At 37.9% G+C, this 23,258-nt stretch overlaps 1 protein-coding gene across 5 annotated transcripts in view; it reads right to left on the reverse strand.

The window, feature by feature from the left end:
* LOC121873040 (WD repeat-containing protein 44-like) overlaps nucleotides 1–23,258 on the reverse strand; it is a 79,155-nt gene that overhangs the window by 37,232 nt on the left and 18,665 nt on the right. For 4 of the 5 annotated variants that reach the window (XM_042376352.1, XM_042376350.1, XM_042376351.1 and 1 more), the window contains exons 5-9: nucleotides 22,919–23,164; nucleotides 20,914–21,067; nucleotides 13,560–14,077; nucleotides 9,609–9,743; nucleotides 1,521–1,728 (exon numbers count right to left, since the gene is read on the reverse strand). In XM_042376352.1, coding sequence (XP_042232286.1) covers nucleotides 1,521–1,728; nucleotides 9,609–9,743; nucleotides 13,560–14,077; nucleotides 20,914–21,067; nucleotides 22,919–23,164 — 1,261 coding nt within the window. The remainder of the gene's footprint in view (nucleotides 1–1,520; nucleotides 1,729–9,608; nucleotides 9,744–13,559; nucleotides 14,078–20,913; nucleotides 21,068–22,918; nucleotides 23,165–23,258) is intronic. The other variant, XM_042376349.1, reaches the window with a different exon arrangement.

Here is a 23,258-nt window from a genome sequence, read left to right on the forward strand (position 1 = left end):
TATATGTACAATTAGATTTTGTTTTTTAGCAAATTTTCCTACCTTTTGATGCTTATTCTGCAAAATCAATGCCTTTCAGAAATTCGGCCATGGTGGGATACCAATTAGCACAAATTTGCAAAGTCAGTTTGCATTTACTGTACTATATTGCTTTCAAAGACATGACTAATAAGCATTAATAATTTATTATCAGCCATCATTGTAACTAACACTGTGTGTCTTTCTGGCTCTGGCTATGCACTGCAAGATACAACCAGAATAATGCATAACACAGATGCTTCATGATATACATGATGCACTGGATCTGTTTTCTATAATACAGTACTTACTAAAAAGACACACATCTGCAACACCTATAAGTTAACACCATTGTAACATGTTTATACCACTAATATTGATATCAATGTAACACCGTACCATGATAATGCTAAGGTATACCCTAAATAACAAGCTGCTGTTATGTGATAATGTGAGACATGTGCGAACTTTATATCATATGCACCAGCTAGTCATATATCTTTAAATAAACATACAGTAGAACTTCATTATTTCAAAGTAAAAGGGAGGAAATGGGGGTTTGAAACATGAGTTACCATACTCTCTCTCTCTCTCTCTCTCTCTCTCTCTCTCTCTCTCTCTCTCGTACTTTTGAGAACCAACCCCCGAGAATCTTAAGGGTATGCTGTACAGTATATATTTATTTTTTTAACTTATTTATTGGTATTATATTTATTTATTGTTCACATTTCCTGGGACTCTATACTGTATATTATTTTAAGACAAACTATGGCTACAAAAGGAAAATACAAAAGCTTTGCCCTAATTACTCCTTGCTAAAATGGGGGGTGACTTATACAGTATGCTGTAAAATACAGTACTGCATTTTGGGTGTTTTTTTTTATGTCATTATTTATTGTCTTTTATGCATTTAATACATTCGCTGGTAGATTTAGACACTCGGCTTTTTTGGGAATGGTGGTCCCCCCCTCCCCCCCACCCTTTTTCATCCAGATCTTCGAGGGTTCACTGTACTGCCATACATTTGGAGCAGGCCTACTAATAGTGTAGTCCCCTTCAATTGTTCATTTACACTGGGTTGTCAGAGTTTGTGCAGTGTGGCAGCCCTGTGGTTGTTTACATATTATGAAATAAAATTAAAACAATATTAAAACAAATATCTCAAAGATAATGATCTGTGGAATGTTTTTATGACGTACCCTGTAAACGCACTAGTGAAGGGGACTGTACATGCCGATAACCACAGGTATACATTTTACGTCTTCAACCGATGTTTCGTATTCTTTCGGATGCCTGGTGTATCGATACTCTTTGCATTGGCTGTACATAGCATATGGACAGAATGGCAATAAGGTTAGTTAAATAGATATACTGTATACACATATAATGATACTTCTAGAAAGTTAATGTGGAAAGAAACAACAAGTGTGCGGCTAATAAAATTAGCTGGTGCTTATGTTTTAGAGGAATCAATGTTGGTTGACTTTATAAGTCTCTCTCACCTGATGTTGGAGTATCTGATGGAATGGACCCAGGTGTGCCGGGTGTGCTGGGAGTTCCCCCTGCTGATGGTGGCTGGTGGCTGGAGTTTGCTAGACGACTTGGGGCACGGGATACTTCAGGAGTTGAAGCTTGGCTTGTGGTGTCTTCAGCTTCTAACCTAGCAATTTCCTCAGCACTTGGACCCACTGCTTTGGCATTTTCTGAATCCTAAATAAATGGATGGATAATTTCTTAAAATGAACAATAAAGTGATATACAAGTATCCCTTATTTAACGATCAAGATGCATTCCTGAAAACCCATAAGTGAAATTACAGAGTATCGCTAAACAAGGGATAACAAGGAATAATATCCTAAACAATAGATAATGAGGAATTGTATCCGTGGATATGGTATGTAATTGTGTAGCTGAGTCGCTGACTCACCATCTAGTAGCACACAAGAGCAGGTGAGGCTGAAAGGTAAGCTATGTTTTTGTTCAACTCAATTTCGGGTAGATACGGGTATAAGCAATTTTCTTAGATTTGTTCTACTCTGTTATATGTACACAGTCATTCACATAAAATGTGTAACATTATTTTTTTTATAAGGTCAAAAGCATAAAGGGAATAAACATTTATTACATATGCAGAAGTGGGGAGCATAAAAGGGAGGGGGCACAATGAGGGAGAGCTCTCACATGTTCTCTCTCTTGAGTCCCATGAAACAATTGCCAAATAGCAATCCCATATTTTTCTTTTCTTTTCTTTTATTTTATTTATTATTATTTTATTTATTTATTATTATTATCGTTTATTCCTCATATTTACTGTTATTGTATACACATTACACAGTTCAGCCGGACAGTCACAAAGTTGACTCAAAAGATATGTGTGGCTGCTGCGTGTATGCTGCAACATCATATAGGGTGGGAGGGAGTGTGTGGCTGGCTGTAGTTACAGCTCACTGCCTCAATAAATACGTTTACTTCCCACACATACACACCCATGCTCTTCACTTTCTTATTTTATCGTTTCATATAATATTTTCTTTATTTTTAAGCCACATTAGAGTACCTGTATTATAATGATGTGCACTTGGAGCACAGAATCCCCAGTTTTTCCAACTTCCCTCCTAAATTTTTCCAGTAAGTCAAATATCGCTAAACCAAAAATTGACCATCATTAAACAAGAAAGGGTGTTAAACATTTTATAATGCTATACCAAAATATCGCTAAATGAATGATTCTTTAATGAGGGATACCTGTACTGATCAAAAAAATTTGTAGGCAGGTACAGTACAGGTATCCCCCGGGATACAGAAGGGTTCCATTTCTGAAAATCTTTCCATAACACAAAAAATTTTTCCCATATACTACTACAGTGGTCCCTCGGTTAACAAACGCCTTGGTTAACGAATTACCTTCCATAAGCATCTTCAATTCAGTTAACGAACAAAAATTCGGTTAACGAAATTCTTACGAAAACATGTCAGCATGTTTTGGCTTGCTCACCAGCTGGAAGATTAGTCTACCAATACAGTAATCTGTTCTAGGGCTTATATTCGTTTCCATTGGAGTCAATATCAAGAAGGTTGTGTTATTCAATATTTTTCCAAGTTTTATATAAAAATTATTAGTCGTTTTAACACTTATTTAACATAATTGCAGTACAGGGAAATAGATTTTTGGTGCGCCAGTCAGCCACTTCACTCACCCACCAAGGTGGCAGTTTGTGTCTGTTCAGTGGAGGAAACATCTTGCTAGGGGGTCTCTTGAACACAGAGTAATTTTACTTTTTTACAGTACAATTATTGGTCATTCTGAAATTTATTTAACATATTGACAATATATAGTGCAGTGTTGATTTAAAGAAAATAATCTTGAATTACACCTAGTGAACTTAAAATTTCATTGGTGAAATGACGGCATCAAGCCTGGGGTGATTTCTCTTCCATCCCCACTTCCTTCTCTTCTCCCTTCTCCTCCACCCTCACTTCTAATTCCCATCATCATCATCAGCCAGGAGCCTTCTACATACACACCTCAAAGTAAGTGTACTTTACTGCATTTTTTTTTTACTTTGTATGTATTTTTCGGTGAACTGGAACCAATTACCCAATCCCATTGAAACAATGGATTCGGTTAACAAACGACCTTCTGGAACGAATTGTGTTCGTTAACCGAGGGACCACTGTACTTCCATTATAAAATTTGAGGTGCATTCTATGGATATTTTTTGAGGCCCAAAAACGTGGCACAAGCACACCTACTTGACTTACGACCACCCGGACATACGACCGCAGCAGTCATATAAAATATTTTTCAAATTACGTATTTCCGAGTCCTGATTTTAGTGATCGCGCAGTGTACTGACAAAATTTTCGTTTATAATTCCCTTTAAAATGGCTGGCAAGCGTAAAAGTGAGAGTTCTTGTGGTGTTGATAAGAAAAGAGACACCTATTTTAGATTTTCTATGTATTATTATCACATTTTCGACTTAGGATCAATTCAACTTACGACCTGGTCGTAGGTCCCTAACCCCGTCATAAGTAAAGGACTGACTGTACAATGAGTCATCCATGATGCAATGTGATAATAAATTAACAAAACACTCGAGTTTTACTTACCAGAAATGATATTGGGTGCTGAGTTGAGTGAGGTTATACAATTGGAGTTACTAGGAAGGAGACGGTGGGTCACTGCTGACTCCTGCTTCTCTCTGTGGATCATCATCATCTTCTTTGGCTGGTGATTGAGGTTTTAGGACAAAGAACTTGTCCAAAGTTGCCTGTTGTTGACGGTGCATTTTTTCAGTGTTCAGCTGCTTGTATCCCCTCATGGCATTCTCCATTTTGTAAACTTGAGGCTGCATGGTCTAGACTGTGTGTCTCAGCAATTTTCATCACATCTTGCAGTTGACTAAGCTTTTGTACAAAACCTTTGTTGTCATTTCATGGGATGTAGCTGCAACTTCTGTACAGGGGTCCTCCTGCTCTTAAGCAGCAGCTCATTCTTCTTCCATTAATATTAGATCATCATTGGTCTACTTCCTTGAACCCTGCATCATTTGCCAGAGTTACAATTTCCTGCTGTATATCATCCAAGGTCTGAAGCGGGGGAAACCTTGAAAATCATCGATGCATTCTCGACAGATGTTCTCCCACACACCATTCATAGTTGTATTTTTCACTCATCCCAGGAGTCAGCAATGTTGTTTATAGCATTCATGATGTTAAATTTCCTCCAAAAATCTCAGACTGATTGCTGATCCTCACTATCAATTGCAGCCATAAGTTGTCTAAATATCCTGTGTAAATAGTAGGCCTTAAACCCAAGTGACTTCCTGAACTTTGTTAATTTTCATGGCATATTTTGAATGTCCAGGCGAGAGGAAATACTTTGTGTGGGATATTTGTGTAATTGGCAACTCAACTCGCTTGTATTTGTCTCAACTTCTCAAGACTCGTGCCTCATGGTCAGTTACCAGCCAAACATTGTGAGGGATACACATCCTTAGACCTCTATTATGACCCACCTTACTCCTCCACACCCAAGTGCAAGCGAAGGCATTTGCATGACAGTAGTGCTGTTCATCAAGAGTTGCTTGAATTGAGTAGAATTAATATAGTAATGGGTGATGAAGACAATGATGGGGGGAAACAGAACCCAGACTAGTCCTCCCTCCCCTCACCACCTTGCCAGCTACCATGAACCAAGGCACAAAGATCTGGCAACTTGATGCAAGGAGTATGGAGTTGCCTTGTGCATTCCGTGTTACGAAGACTTCCACAAGATCAAGAAGTTCTAAATTCAGTAGAAGTACTGTACATGTAAATACAGTAAATCCTCGAATAGCAACGCTAATGTGTCCTCCAATATTACAGTGGGTAGTGGAGCGGAGGAGGAGGGCAGGAGAGGAGGAGGAGGAGGGTGGAGAGTCACTGAGACCCGGCGGGTGGCTCCTCCTCCCTGTTTAAAACCTCCATTTTCGTAGCAAGGCTAATGGTCTTACATTTCTTCTTCACAACACTAACATCAGTAGCACTTGATGGGCACTTGGAAGCCATTTCGAATAGTTAGAGCAGGGGTTCTTAAACTTTTTTCAACCAAGGATCCCTTATATACCATGACACATACAAATATTGTCAATAATCAAAGGATAAATCACAGTCCAAAGCATTTGTTCATTTCAACCCAAATCCAAAATATCCCGCGAATTGGAATCGCCAAATCTCCCACAAACGTTAAATGCACTATTTCTCAAAAACTTTTTGCCTACCCCTGGGGGTCCGCGGACCCCAGTTTGAGAATCACTGGGTTAGAGTACAGAATTAAGAGCAAAAACACTTTAATACGAACGAATGCTGTGGTAGCTTAGCAAAGACTGGCGACGCTTGGGGACGCAGTGGCACTCTGCGGGTGAGAGCGTAGGGCACCAAGATAAAAGAGGGTGATGCGCCGTACAAAAAAGTCTATGACAACGTTATACGGAATCGGCGGGATTTTATACGAATCATGGGTATCTAAAGAATAGTGATGTTATAACAAAACAACGTTATCGAGGGCAACATTAAACGAGGACTTACTGTATATTAATCTACGTCATGAAGATGCTGTAAAACCAGCTTTTTGAAGCGAGACAGATTGTAAGAATATGGAAACACAGAAGAAGGCACAGCATTCCATAGTTTGGCTGTGTGAGGAAAGAAGTACAGTGGGGTATGCTATAACGAATCTAATTGGTTCTAGAACCTTGTTCGTTATAGCATTCGTTCGTTATAGGATTAATTCGTTCCAGGCCCCCAAATACAACCACTTAACACTGAAAAATATAATATAAAATTGTAAAAATTGTAAAAAAGTGCATAAATATGCATCTAAACCCCTGAAATAAAGAACATCATTAATACTTGTAATAAAAAACAATAAATTAGTAAAAAAAAAAAAAAATGTTTTTTTTTTAAATAATGTTCGTTGTAGGAGTTTCGTTCGTTATAGCATTCTCAATTTTATAGGTAAAACCGTTCTTTATAGGAATATTCGTAGTAGGATCCGTTCGTTATAGCATACCCCACTGTATGTACTATAATGGGTTATTCTAGTGTGACTGACATCTTAATGTTGTGTAGGTTTGAACATTTCTTGAAATGCTCAAACCACCCTTTGCTGGCCTTGAACAGTTTTTCATCACAGCTACCGCCTTTTTCCTAGCTTAAATTTGCATACAGACTCTTAGCCTTCTACTGAATAGCCATTGTGTTAATAGGGCACAGTTTGCTTGGTCTGGTCCTCAATCCATACACTGAATAACCATTCCATTTTTATCATTACATCACTATGATGAATATAAAGAGTACAGGCTGACAGTGGAGTGGCAACTTGAGCACTACTGTAGCCTTTATTTTCTCTTTGTTTTCACGAATTGTTCCAACAGTGGAGGTAAGAAGGCTCAGAGTTTTGGCAATGTAACTCAACTTCTCCCCCTGCTCAAACTTTTCATGCTCTCTTAGCACTACTGCTAGCACTTGCACAAGATGGCCTCTTTCCACTCATCATGAACAAGATTGTATTGTATAAAACCAATAATAAACTCCAAAACATTTAGGGAAAGCTGGACTTATGCTGGATATTCAAACAGACCAAAAATGTTATAGTTGTAGTGAGGCCACTGGCGCCTTTTTCCTACCACAGATGCACTCACACGAAATAAATTTTTAAATTTTGCTAAAAAAATGTATTAAACATCGCCAATTTTTTTTGTATCGCAATTTTTGGGTCATAATCTCAAAATTCCATAAGAGCAAATTTCCGTAACTCAGCGGATGCTTGTACTTATGTTAAACCTTTAAATTGCAGTACAGGTATTCTTCAATTAATAATCGTTCACCTAGCAATTTTTAGGTATAGCGATTTAAAATTTTTAACACCCTTTCTCATTTAACGATAGTAAATTTTCGGTTTAGTGATACAGTAAACCCTTGCCATTCGCGAGGGATAGGTTCCAAGAAATGGCGCGAATTGGCAAAACCACTCATAGCAACTTATACTTAGTGCACTACTGTATACCTATACCAAACAACTGACCAGTCGTGGCAGCACTCGCCCCCCTCATTTAACTTATCTAATAATAAAACTTTCTTTGTCAGGGTCATCACTGACTTCTGCCTTTTACATTTCACTCCACTAGCATCACTAGCACTGACACTAGGCAGTCTTTTAGGGGCCACATCACACAGAAACACTAAAGTTTGGAGTGTGCAACACAAGATGCTGCGTGGGGTGATTCGTTGTGCTGTGGGAAAAGGCTTGCAAGCTAGCCACCATAGCCACCATCTGCTTACCGCGAATGGCAAGGATCTACTGTGTGTGTGTGTGTATATATTCACCCTTGCCTCATTGTCAGCCTGTAATTCTGCTATTTCAAGGACAAAAGAGCCACACAGTTTTATATCTGTCTTGAACAGAAACTGAACAAAATCCAAAGACTCAGTAAGCACACTCAGGGAATTTATCATTGAAATTTGCTGCCATTTTTTGTCTGCATCCATGGGAAGTACAAAGTGAATTGAGCTGAGAACGGTTCAGAGGTAGGAGTGCAGATTTTCTGTTGCGTAACATGTCATCAGCATTCACCTTCCCTGGATTGACCTAACTTGAGAAAAGGAAAGTAACTTCATTATCCCCTTGACCATTTTATGGCCCATATTTAATGAGACAGCACCTGTCAGCCACGTCCTTCAGTCCTTGACACCTGGACTATGAGCTCTATGAGTTCCCATCAACCCCATGACCTCTATGTGACCCCGTGTTTGGGAACCACTGGTCTAAACAACGCATCTCACATGGAAAGACTTTATCCCACATCTCCAGAAAGTTTCTGGGTGCTGGGGAAAGTTTTCTGAGAGTCTAAGAGAGTCTAAACTATGCATCTCATCTCGACTATAAACTACATATCTTGTCACCTTATCTTGCAAGGACAAACACTCTCCCATTACAGTTAGACTATGGGCATTAGCGAAAATATTTACGACTAGAAAAAAGTGTACAATACAGTACGGAATAAAATTTATTCACAGCATCTATTTTAATTGTGTAATATGAATTTGGTACCATAATCTGAATAAATTCTCCACAAGAATGTTTCAATAAAAGATCCTTAAACAAAATAATTTGACACGATTCAGAATGATGATTGATTGATTGTGGTAATTACATCCCTGGCGATGCAACAGCTTAGGTCATATGTTGCTGAATTAAACTAAAAGCTTAGAAGGCTAAAAACAAATAATGCAAGGTAAAAAAGTATTTATATAATAATAAATAAAATAGAAAATAGAACTTTCATAAAATCATTTAAATGTTAACAGAAAAAATTCAAAGCTTGTGTACAAGTAATATCTCCATTAGCCAGAATCTCTTTTAACCGGAATTCTCTGATAGCCAGCATTGAAATTTTCTCGGAAAACCGTTCCCAAAGTAAAAATGTTCAAGAAAATTACGGCTTTTGGAACGATTTTCCAAGGGGCACATTTTCTGGGAAATTAAGAGAAAATTTTCCCGGTACCAGGAAAATTCCGGTGATGATGGATTTTTATTCTGGGTTTGAGAGATGTAAATCAGAGACATTTTCCGTAAATTCTGCAATAATTTTTCTGGTACAGTACCCGGAAAATTCCGGGGAAGGGGAATTTTTTCCAGCTTTAATAGATGAAACAATGCATCATTCTGGTAAATTCCGATACCCGGAAAAATTTTGGAGATGAGAATTTCTTTCCGGGTTCGAGAGATAATGCAATGCACAATTTTTGGAACTTAAGAGAAAATTTTCCCATTAACCAGAAAATTCCAGGGATGAGGGATTTTTTTCCAGCTTTGAGAGAGTCGTCTCATTACCCAGAAATCTCTCGTTCCAGGAAGTGCTTTGCACCAATTGTTCCAGCTAATGGAGATATCACTGTATACTGCATCAACTTAATTTTCTGCTTGTTACTGAAATCATTATGAATAATTCATTTTGGTCTTACTCAGAAGAAATGCCTAGAAAGAACAATTTCATGTCACAATAAAGAAAGTACATGCAGTATAAGACAAAAGTACAAAACTCACCTGCGGCTTAACAAGATAGTCTCCACGGACGGCCTGACGTATATCTAAAGACTGACCAATACTAATGGCATCAACAGATGAGAGAGTGAGGGCAGGGGAAGGTAATGAAGACACGCTCGCTAAACTTGCAGTGTCCTGTAACAAAACACGATACTCCTTAGAAGAAAATCCTGGAAAGGTTAACATGAAACTTTAACTCAATGAATGTTATCATTATATAATGAATAAGAATAGCAGACACAGGATTTCACCCATTTTCATAATGAGTTAACAAACAACAATAATGAAATTATGAAAAATAATGCCTTCAAATATGGATTGATAAAATGAAATATTTTTTTCACTAATATCTGGAAGCCTGCTGAAACATGGTGTTATCTACAGTCAAAAAGTAACAGGTCACTAAAGGCAGTTTGAATATGCAATGCACAGGGCTTAGGTGCTCCTTCTTCTTTGGCCTCCTATTTAGGAAAATCAATGGTTTTTAGTGCAGGAGAGAACTGTTTCTTGAGTATTTGAGACTACAGTATAGCATCTATTTGAAAATATTTGGGCCAATATTTTCTAAAATCTTCTTTTCAATCTTTACATTTTTTTACTCTTCCAAGCCCTTTCTTGCTTATTGCTGGGTGGCCAGAAACAAGATAAAGTACAGTACACACATACATTTTACCTTCATTTGTTGTCATTCACTCATTCTTACTACTGTAAAGATGTGTCTTGCTAAGGAATTCCCCTTTTACAATAAGTTGTCAAATCTGTAATATCACACAAGCCAGCTACACCCACCAGCAGCATGTCCGTCCCCAAAAATTATTGAACACCACGTTCTCTTCTTATTCTCACTCACACACACACTCAGCTGCCTTCTGGATGTCCATCCCCCTCACTTAAAGTACATCCTTTCATCCTTTATCCAATTTTCTAGTGCCTTTTCACAACTATCCCAATATAGTACAGTAGCACCGTATACATCCCTGTTTATGCATAAAGCACAGCAAGACATAATATTTGAGACTGGATAAAGTTGCAGTATCTAGGATGAAAGCCTATTAATTTTAGAAAGGTAAAATAAGTACAGTACTGTTGACATTCGCTTGTGTGAACTTGTAGCTGACTAGTACAACCGTGATGACGAGGTAATGGTGAACAGTGAATTTACAGTACAGTACAGTAGAACGTTGATTTAAAGCAATTCAATTTAAGATTATTGATTTAAAGCGCCACCCACAATTAAGGACAATGTTTTAATTTAAAGCGAATCTTTCCTATTTTGCGCGAGTCAATCTGGCGCAACATATTTAAAATTTTGCACCTAGTGTTTCTCTGGACACGCTGCACTGTCCTAAGGACAATACTGTACAGTACGTGTCCTCAAAATAATGTACTACCTGGTCTCGTGGCTCACCGATTTCTTGAGTGAGCGTCATCAGGCAATCAGGTACCAGGGTTCTGTCTCCACATTCCAATACCTCACCTGTGGTGTTCCCCAGGGGACCAAGATGGGACCACTGTACTTCCTAATCCTGATCAACGACTCTCTGTCTGACACTCCTCACAGATGGAAGTACGTGAATGACTGCACTGTGGGGGTTACAGTGGACAACACCTCACCAGACTACTCATCGCTATAAGGCACCTTGGACAGGCTACAGGCATGGACTACGGAGAACACGGTCACCATCAACCACACCAAAACCATAGTCATGCACATCGATACCGCCACCACTCTAGTGCAAGCTCCAGCAGTCCATCCTCTCATTAGTGCAGTCTGCCAAACTTCTGGGTGTTATCATAGACCACGAACTAGACTGGAAGGCCCATGTAAACAACACAATCAAGGCAGCCTCGTACCGACTCTACATGCTACGACGACTCAGGTCACTTGGGGCACCCACGTCAGAGCTGAGGACTATCTACAATGCCTTTATTCTCCCCAAATTAACGTATGCGTCACCAGCCTGGTCGTCTTCTCTCAACTCCACCCAACAACGTCAGCTAGAGAAGGTACAGAAAAGGGCCTGCAGAATCATGCTCGGCGCAGACTACTCCGGCTACAACAACGCTCTCTCCACCCTGGAAATACCATTCCTCATTGACCTCCACCACTAAGCACTAGCAAGGTTTGGCAGTGGACTACTGCACCGTCCTCGTCATCGCCACCTCCTGCTACCAGCAGTCCCCCGCCCACCTCACGCAATCGGCTACTACAACAAAATTCAGCCCATAAGAGCCCACACTAATAGAAATAAGAATAGCACCATCCCATCTGTTGTTAAAATAATAAACAACTCCTAATTTATGTACTGTACAGCCCTGTAAATGCATTGAACGCATATCATTACCTTTCGCACCAACTGTCAAACATGCCACTGTCACTTCCCCCCCTCCCCCCATCTTTCCAGCCAGGGTTTGGTGTTTTAGGCTTATAGTTTTTATCTTATAAAATGTCACAAACTAAAGTTAAGAGAATATAATTTGTATTGCTGGAATCCTTGCAAGACTGCGAATAATTTGAATATAAACGTCATATATTTTGCACGAGATAAAAATTTTTGCTCTTTGTAATAAAATTCTTAAATTAGAACTAAAATTGTTTATGTCTAATGTGAGCTATACCATGCTTATATTCAAATTAATCACTATCTTATAAAGAATTCCAACAATGTTAATTATATTCTCCCATGTCAGTTCAGTGACATTTTATAAGAGAAAAACTTAAAGTCACTCTTAAGGAGAGATAAATAAATAAGTACTAGACCTTGACATCAACTGTCAAACAAACCATTTCACATCCCTTAATTTTAGCTGTGTTGACTTACGAGTGTTTGTTTTAACATAATACTGCAAAAAACAATGTTTTGTTTATTCTAGGAGATGGGCTGTAAGTGCATCTAGGTAGACTCTCAGTCTCTTTAGTATTGTGTATTTCCCTCAAGAACCAAACTAAATTATTCCATTGAAACAACACTTCAATTTAGTGCGAATTCGGTTTAAAGCGACCTCTCTTGGAACCTATCTCGTGTTATATCGACGTTCTACTGTACCTAATTATTCTAATGTACTCTTGTAATTGTTTGGCACTATTGACAAAGAAACTGCTATCTATATCATTTTTGATCATGTGCCAGCTTACATATACAGTACTGTATTAAAATAGTCTTTATTCTTTTAAATTTATTTTATACAATCTGTCATATAAAAGATGATTAAATAGGGTAAACAAAGACTTTGCCTGAAAGTGTAAATAAGCTGTGTCTAAGTAAAAGTAATCCAAGAGACTCTAGTTTTATGACTGTGCACAAGTCACAATCTTTTTTAAGTACTACAACAAAAATTCTAACATTCGACATAATTTTATGTATAAATTCAATGCATGGTGAGAATTTTTTTTTAGATTAGTAGCCTGTAGTACAAGTTAATGACATTTTGACACCTCAATTTTTTTACTACAAATATAGACAACGGCTCAAAATTTATTCTGAAGTGATAGCGGCAAGAGCATTGGGAGTAAACTACCAAGTACAGTACTTCTAAAATAAAAAACAAATATAGTAATGTATGTACTTCTTTTTCCATATATAAAGCACACTACATATCTACACACTAGAATATAGTGGTGTTCAACTATACAATAGCTACACTTACTTCTTCTTACACTGTTTCACAACCTATAAAACCATAGTGACCAATTCCATCACCATCATACAAAACATCGCCACTCTCCTAGGGTACAATATGACAATTAAAATTTAATCCTGTTAGACAGATATCCTGGTAGGCTTCTGGCAATTCATTTTACTCATGACAGAACTTATATATCTGTTTATTATCATCTTTTATTATGGAATTCCATGAGAATTGCAATACTGTATGTGTCACTATGAGATGCATGCATGCCTGAACCATATACTGTATTACAGTAATACTGTATAAAGAAGATACACTTACATCATCAGTATTCAGTCTATTCCTTCGTCTTCTTCTAGGTGGAGCTACTGGAACTATACATGCTGAACTAGTCGTAGGTGGACCCGGTGGGACCTGGGGCGGAGCCTGAGCAACAACAGGTGGGACATAGACAGCAAAGGGAACAGTTCGAGGAGCTATAGTCTGAATATGACCCACACTTGGTGAACTATTACCAGCACTAGTCTGACAATTTATATCAGAAGGAAGGGCATTAGAAGCAGGGGATGGTGTTGATGCTGTTGAGGGTACCGTTGGGGGGGGTTCAGGAGGCTGGTCATCCTTGTGAGTTTCTGACTGAGGCAGATGATTGACAGGGAAGGCTTCACAAACAGATAACTGTGGTGGTTGAGAGGAGATATCTATTGATGGTAGGCCGGGAGCTGAAGGTTCTTGCGCTGTCCGGGGCAGGCTATTTGACTTGTCACTCCCTGAACTGCTTTTTGTGCTAGCCACCAGGTCAGGCTCTGGGGACATTGTCATTCCAGCAATCTCACCTGCTGGGAAAATAACGGACAGTTACAGATATCTGTAATATTGATTTACTTGACAATTTCATAAATCCTTTCCTTTATTACAGTAAAGAACTCAAGATGATGGTTTAGCTGCCCAACTGATATTGTATTAGAACAAACTGTCTTCAAGGAATTCCTGAAAGTCCTCAAAACCACCTTCATTGAAGTGGTTTATCTTCTATTGTATTTTTAGCAAAGTTTGAGACACCCTTAACAGCTGCCTAAATAACTATAAATTTAATACTATGCATGATGTAACAGGGATGACAGTCTCTTCATGCTTTGAAAAGATATCACTCCAGTTTAAATTTATAAGCTGACACAAATATCAGCTCCCCAAAGTCTGTCCTTTTCAATGGATCCTCCTTACAAGGATACAAGTGGGATGCTGGTAAAGAATGCTTAAAAACAAGTTGATAGCAAGATTTCATTATCATTCCGCAAATACTGTATATGATAGTTGGATAATATAAGATGTGACAAAACACCTTGAGGGCATTGGTACCTGTGCATCATATTTGAATCTTCTTGAGATGACTTTTTTTTGTACAGGCTTCCATAATACAGGTACAGGTACTCCTCGACTTATGACCTACTCGGCTTACAACAACCCAGACATACGTCCACCGTACTCGTATAAAATAGTTTTCAAATTACGTATTTTCTAGTACCGAAACGTTTCCGCCCCGTACGACAGCGTGGGCTGGGCCACCTCGTGGTGTACAGCATCCACATCGTAGCCCGCTCAGTTGGTGTTTGTACGTCGTTGTTGTTAGTGATCGCGCTGTGTACTGACAAAATTTTAGTTTGTAATTCCCTTTAAAATGGCTGGCAAGCGTAAAGGTGAGAGTTCTTGTGGTGCTGATAAGAAAAGGAAACAGTCAATTACTTTTGAGATGAAAATGAAAATAATAATGCAACATGAACATGAAAAAATGGTAGCAACCATTTCATGCAACCTTGGCTTCTCTCACTCGACGATATAAAAAAATTTGAAGGACAAGGCGGAGGCATTTGCTATTATTAATAAGGGGATGCAAATGTTAGCAGAAATGGATCAAAATGTTCAGCATTTTGCAAAAGTTGACAGACAGATCCAAGATGCACTTGCTTGCTACAGGGAGATTTACAATGAAAAGAAAAGGCAAACTGTGCAGTCTAAATTGGACATATATTTTAAGAAGTCCCCCACTGCTGTCTCCTCACGCCCCACCAGTGCTGCCTCTTCACTCCCTAAAGATGATCCAATACCTTCAACAAGCAAGTAAGTTAGCTTGTATGAAGAGAGTGAAATTGATGACCCACCCAGCCCTGTCTCCTCCTCTGCTTCATCCAATTAATATACAGTAGTCTCTATGTTTAATTAAAAAATTATTGAGGCCCCCATGTGCATTCAGCTGACTACATTAAAGGTAAGTGCACAATAACACTTTAATCATTTTTCATTATTGATCATTTTTACTGTACCGTATTTCATTTTAGAATTTCTATATATTATTTTCACATTTTCGACTTACGACCAATTCGACTTACGACCTGGTCGTCAGTCTGGAACCCCGTCATAAGTCGAGGAGAGACTGTACTTGGATTTAGGTCAAAGATTGCTTTAAATTACTGTTAATGTTTCAAATGATTTTATACATGAAGTTCCTAGTAATAATTCATTTATTTCCATACAGTTTCTTTGGCTAGGGAATTAAATGCCAGTAAAATAAAAAATGTACAGTAGACCATTGATAAATAATAACCATACAGAGTGGTGTGTGATTTGATAAGACCATCAGCCTTTAAATTAGATCAAACTTTTGATGAAGAACACAGGATTCCAAGAAATTCATTGGTTAGATAATAATTTTGGTCTTATATAAAGGTATCAGGAAGTTAAAGGTTGACATAGGTATCTATAAATATTGTATTAAAATGTACAGTAGCTAAAGAAAGTATCTAACAGAGTGGGTCCGATGGCTTCCGAAATTATACGTACAACTTGTGAAGTCTCGGGAGGGTTGGTAAGCGTGTCTTCACCCACCGCCATTCAGTATCCAACACGAGGTGCGTTGGCAGAAAAGAATAAAATAATCGGTCAAGTGATTACACTCATATAGTACAGGTTGTACCTCTCTAGTCCGGCATTCTGTGGTCCGGAAACTCCCGTGGTCCGGAACAATTTTAGTTTGCCCAATAGCAGCTACGCGGTACTTTCGATGTTTGGCTAAATTTTGCCTTATTTACCCTACTTTTTTGGCGAATTACTACCTGTAATAAAGCAACGTCCTAATAAACCAACAAAAATAACACAGATAAAGTTAAATAAAAACTCAAAACAACACAGAAAAAGTTTTTATGTTCTAAAGCTTCTGCTAGAGTTGAACCTGATGACTTGGCAGCTTCGTCATCTGAGTAAAAACACACACAACAACATTGGCTGTCCTTATGTTTTCAACTTTACCACCACTGGTGGGTGGAATTTTTGTTTTAAATTCAGAAACATTAATTAAAATATATATGAACAGTAAATAAATGTTGCTTTCATATTCTTATGTAGAGTAATGACGATATGTTTTCACACGTGCGCACTTACATACGCGATCTCACTTTTTTCTTTACCATTAATGGTTAGCTACTTTTATTGTTCCATTTATTAACATTAAATAACATTACTTAAAACAACCATATGCGGTAAATTTTTTTACATTAATTTTACTACAGCTACAACCAGGGTCTTATTTTCTTCAGTTTTATATGTAGAACCAATCAGTCACTGGTTTTGTAAACATTAATGAAAACAATGACGTCTCGGCTCCTCGTGTGTTATAATATTCTACGTATTATTAATGAATTGTATTGCTCATTTTGCACACACAAACATTAATTCAATCAAAAAGACATTCAGTAATAAACAATAATGAATCTTTTGTACATAAGAGAAATGACGCTGTTTACACGATTGTGCACGTTTGAATGTTGGTGGGCCGCTCAAATCCGTCGAAATTTTAAATTGTGTAGGTTTTTTTTGTGTCTAAATAAAAAACGTTGAATTAAAAACTCACAAAATTTGACCCTTCAATATGTCTTCAAAGAGACCAGGAAGCAGTGAAAGTGGTGCTAGTGCTTCCAAGCATAAGCACAAGTCACTATCTATCCAGGAAAAGGGTGAATTTACATGGTCTGGAAATATCCATGGTCTAGCACCGGTCAGGTCCCGAGGTTGCCGGACTAGAGAGGTACAACCTGTATAAGGAGCCAACACGCATATCCCAATATCTATCGTCCGTGGTCTCATATTGTTTCACACAGAGTATACACAGATACTTTTTTTTAGCTACTGTACATAATAATAGGAAATAACACTTGAATATTCAGGTGTCTAACCTGGGACGCTTGTTGACCACCACTGGTGATCTTGTTTATTTTGTACTCTAGTATCCATATGAACTTTTTATTTCCCAGTTTTATGATTATGTTCCATATTATATATTTTGGCCAAGTTATGTAACCTTGTTTTGATTGAGTCTCATTCAAGATTTTCCTGTGTTGGCCTCATTCATGTAGTGCACTCATACTTGAAAAGGATGACAGATCTACATTAGCTAAAAGAGAAGGTTTAAATTTATTTTAAATTTTATAGTTACATACATACATACATACATACTGTAATATGCATATTGTTAATCCCCCATTCATACTATTACAATGCCAAGTATTATGTCACATCTTTCTTATAATTCCCCATTTGGCAATCTTCGCAGGTAAAAGTCGTCTGAAAAGTGTCGGTTTTTACCATTTTTTTGGAAACACATAATTTTCACCAGATACCTCAACAGGTCCCTTTTCTCCCAAAATATCAATTGTCGTAGTGTCCAGTAAATGTGGCCAGTTGGTGGATCACATAGATCTTCATCAACATGCCCGTTAGCAAAGGTAGAACTGTCCATTTTAAAAGCCTTAGCATTTTTTTCAGTACTCTCTTCTTCCTCAGCTTGAATTTGACCCACACTATCACCATCACAGTTGCTCAGGTCCTTTTTTGCACTACTTTCTGGCGTTTTTGAAAGCACATATTTTTCTAGGGAACCTTTCATTGACATTGCGATTTCTTCTCTCTCCCTTTTTTTTCTGCCTTTTCTCTGCACCCGAGATGTATTTTCTGTGTCTGTCTCTCTCCCTGCTGGCCATGGTATAATAAAAAACGAGGGCTGAGTACGATAGTAAAATAATGTATATCAACAATTTCACAAAAGACAAATCACGGACAACCGGAGATTCACAGTTTCGGCAACACTGTCAGGCGACCACTGTCAACGTCCTCACTCCTCTTCGACAGAGAGCACAGTAAAGAATGACATTGTTCTCAGTCTGGGTGGTAAGTTGGGGTGTTTTAATCTTACCTTTGACCTCAAGTCAGTAGATGCATTGCCTAACTGTGCTGGTCGCTAATCCTTCAGGTGGTCTCCTGAATCTGGGTGGTAATGTGAGGTCAGCTTAACGCGGTTACTAATTCTGGTGTTGGGTGAGGTGAGGGCCACGGGGCCCCCACTAGCGAGGGACCAGGGGCAGTCGCACCGGTTGCCCTACCCGAAGGACGGCTCTGGACACAGCACTCGCATCCTGTTCCATGGGTCGGTGGTTCAATCCAGGGCTTCCAGTTCACCCAGCTATGCTGCCTCCTTGTGCACCAAAGGCTTAGTATACAGCGTGATGTATCCATCCTATCCCTAACGGGCAGTCATGCCTATGGGACCCACTTTATTTTGCTGTATTTCAGGGGCATTATCTTTGCCTTTTGGGGGTTCTGAAGAGATACAGACTGCTTATGAGGGGTTACACAAATGTGCATGATAACAATATATGAGGTTGAAAGCCTAAATTTCCTTAAAAAGAAAGTCTTTCAAAGGGTGCACATGAATTTCTAGATATCCTCATCTTTCCCATATGAAATTTAACCCAATACATAAATATTTGCTCAAGAAGGATGGTGCCTGGGGATATCAAGGATTATTGTGCCGCCGGGAGCCTGCTTTGGCCCTCCTCCGTATTGGCAAAACACGGCTGACTCATGATTTTTTAATGGAGAGGGTGCCCCCTCCCCATTGTGATAACTGCCTGGTCCCGTTGACACCTCCTGGTACAGTGCCCCAGTCTTAAGAGATATTCGTAGTAAGCACCTCTCCAGGTGCTGGGCTAGTAAGCACCTCTCCGGTGCCGGAGGAAGACAAATCTTACAGTTGTCTCTCTTTGGTGCTTGAGGGGGGGGGGAGTGGGTAATGTGGAAGGGGACGTCCTCTCCTTTGTGGAGGAAGCCGGCCTTGTACACAAGCTTTGAGTTTTATCTATTAACATTTAAATTTTTTTTTTACAAAAGTTCTATGTTATTTGTTACAGGTGCTCTTCTACTTATGAACGAGTTACGTTCCTAAGGCTTGTTTGTAAGTCCAACTTTACTCTTATAGATACCAAACATATTGTAAAAAATGAAAAGATTGTGGATTTTAGCACAGCTATACCCTTTAATACAGCCTTAAAACGTGGCTCAGTCTTCTCCTCTTAGGTAATGTTTGTTCTATCTGGAAATTTCTTCAAAATAATCCAGTCTCATCCACATTAAACACCTGTTCTGGCAGGTAACCCCCCTCAGTGATGATGTTTGCATCTCTGAAAGTTTGTAAGTTGAACATTCTTAAGTAGAGGAGCACCTGTACTATGTTTTTTACCTTGCTTTATTTGATTTTAGTCTTTTAAGCCTTTATTTTAATTTGGCATCATATGACCTAAGCTGTTGCATCACCAGGTATGTAATTACCACAATCAATCAATTAATTAATCAATCAATCCCTATGGAACTGAATCTCCTTTTCAGTCAAACATTCATAGTACATGTCCAAAATAAAGGCATCATTTGTTTCATAAACCACAGCTCACCATCATTAAAATTGGTCTACCATGTAATACTGCTCAGTCATTCTGTTTATGTGTCAATTCAAAGGGAATTAATAATCAGATCACATTATTTAAAGGAAACATTAATTATAGTACTTATTTTTTAATTGTCTTTTTATTTCTCAGTATCAAAATTCTTTCCACCTATGTGAAAATTAAGATAATAAAGCAAGACACTTTGTGTAAATTTGAGTAATAAGTGTTTAATCTGACCTGTGAACACTTTGTGTAGAAAGACTGTAAATGCTATTGACAAAAAACAGCAGATATATATGGACATACAGGTACATTACAAACTGACAAATGCACTACATTCAGTCACACAGTTGCTCTAGTGATCACACAAATCAAGCTTTAGTCTGACAGGCTCTATATACCGGTATACATCTGTTCAATTTTCAGCTGTATTATAATCCTGAAGCTGATGGATAAAAGTTCTTTTTATTTACAGGGCATACTTCTGGAACCATGAAAATTATTACAGCCAAAAGTATGAATTTTAATTTTATTTTCCTATGAACAATATTTGTCAATACAGGTAATCTGAAAAATAGCCAATCAAATGAAACTAAAGTTACTGCACAGAAACCCAAATACTGAACGACACTGTCATACCATATGTGATTAACTGATCGCAAACAACCTAACAGGTATAGAATAAATTAAACAGTACAGTACAACACAGTACAGTACAACACAGCACAGTATTTAGTTTATTTCACATCATATTTTAACTTCTAGGGTTAACTCCTATAATCTGCTGAAATTCACCAATGATGTAATATCAACAAGATTTTCCTGTATCAATTATGTTAGTCCTAGGATCAATGACATTATAAACTTTACCTTAAATAAGACTCTTAGGTATTCCTTAAAACACTCACCTGTATGAATTATGTTGCCAGATGATATTACATCTTTTGAAGGGTCTGACTGAGAAGATTCAATAGATTTATTCTCAGCTGGAGAACTAGTATCTTGACTTAACTGACCCTCACGTATGGTTAGGGCTTCCATTCCAGCTAATATCTTGCCCACCTGAATGGGGAAAAATACAAATTAAAAAATAAATAAATAAATAAATAAAAATACCTGTATATATATATAATAATAATAATAATAATAATAATAATAATAATAATAATAATAATAAAACTACACCTTTTCACATATCCGTTGAGACATTGTTACATAACTATTTGACAAATTTCATAACCAAATGACAGAACACATATCGAATGACAATCTAAAATAACTGTTCGTTCATGCTAACGGAAATAATTGACATAAGTTATGAAGTTGACAGATGTGAACAATAAACCGACAGTCTACATATACTTTGAGAATACAACAATTGGAGAAACACAAAGGGAATATACATTTCTTTGCACACAAGTTAGCTGGCTGAGCGAGGGAGGGGAAGATATTGCAGAGTGTAGAGGAGGGCGTTGCTAGGGAATTGGCGTGCCAGCTGTGTTCGTTACTATGGTGAAATAGGGAGTGTATGCAAATGGTGACTGTTGAACTTTCATTTGGCTTTTATTTACTGATTTTCAATAAAATATTTTTTGTTAGTATTAATTTTATTTATTCCTAACATTTCCTGGTACTGTATATATTATTTTAAGTAACTATGGCTACATAATGAAAATACTCCCTGCCGTAAAATACAGTACACCCACCTCTCGTTTTACACGGGGGTTATGTTCTTGAAAGCCACCGCTTAATTCAAAAACGCGTAAATTAAACATAATTTTCCCATAGGAATACATGTAAATGGTACAGGTTAGGGGAACCATCATATACCACACAGGGTACGAACAGTGCTCTCACTTAAACCAAGCACGCGGCCAACCTCCGACACACGCTCTCCTCTCTGAAGGCGGGTGATCGCATTTAATTTTGCGTCCATTGTGATTGTTTTTGTGCCTTTTTAGCTCTAGGCACCCCAGAGAAGGCAGATGGACGTTTTCCAGACATGCTCAATGGAAAAAACAGCATTTAACACTAAAAAGGTACGTGATAAACACACAATGCAAATGAGAGCACAGAGAAAAAGTAGTGCTGGTGTGAACTGAGAAAGCGATGCGCGGGAAGCTTGCTGGACGTCGTCACAGTTGTTGTACAGAATACTTCATTATCATCATCATTAGAAGTAATAATCATTCTTGTTACATTATTATAATAATTAATAATATTAATAATAATATTAAAATCGTTGATGTTGATATGACTGCAACTTTATAGTAAAAACTTACTAGCACCTCACCAGGCAACACACGCGACTCCACTGCCAGGCGACCAGGCGAATACACGAGGCAAATTTAAACTGTCTTGGCCGCGTTTAAAAAATACGTGCGCGTAAATTAGCTTTTGGTATTAATTGAAGAATCGCATTATTCCAAAACCCTGTACTGTATTTTGGGCATTTTTTATATCATTATTTATAATTTTTAAACATTTAGTCCATTCACCGTAGGCTCAAGTAGCATTCATATTTTTTGCATTATTATTGAAAAATTAAACAATAGCCATGGCCACTAAGAAAGAGTTTGGTATCAATAAGGGTGGTGAGAAGGTTAAGCCTAAGTAAGTGTACAGTACTTTATGTACATTACTTTTTAAAATTAATTTTTATTAAAAAACATATATTTCTTTCATAAAACTGGATACATTGGTGTTGTACTCGTTTTTTTTTTAAATGACGGTCTTTTTGGAAAAATTTGCTCTAAGGTGGACCTCATATTCCGGACACGCCTTCGCTTTACCGAGGTTTTACTATACATTCACAAATATAAAATAGTAATCACATTTTATTTGAGATTTTCAAAATTTTGTGTAACAACAAATGGCGTCAGTTGCCTCACCTTCGTTTTCATGTACACTAACCTTTCCTAGTGAGACTGAGCTGTAAACACTAAGAGAATCGTGTTCAACAACCCTGAAAGGATGAGAAGTCCTGCCTGTAGGGTAAACTGCATCAACTGAGGATGATTGACTTCCAACAGGTGAAGGAGGGAATGGAGGGTCATCATCTTCCTTTTGAATTTGCCTTCGTACCTCTTGGTGCCTCAAGCGTCGTCTACCACCCGAAGGAGCTCTTGGAGGTCCTTCCTCCTCATCATCATCATCAGCCTTAAGTTGTTAAATCAATTTTATTTAATGCCTTGGCAATAAATGTAAAAATCAAAAACATATCAGTACAAAATGTGTGTGAAAAGAACTTAAG

The sequence above is a fragment of the Homarus americanus genome, unplaced genomic scaffold (assembly GCF_018991925.1).
Source record: "Homarus americanus isolate GMGI-L3 unplaced genomic scaffold, GMGI_Hamer_2.0 scaffold11022, whole genome shotgun sequence".
Taxonomy (NCBI): domain Eukaryota; kingdom Metazoa; phylum Arthropoda; class Malacostraca; order Decapoda; family Nephropidae; genus Homarus; species Homarus americanus.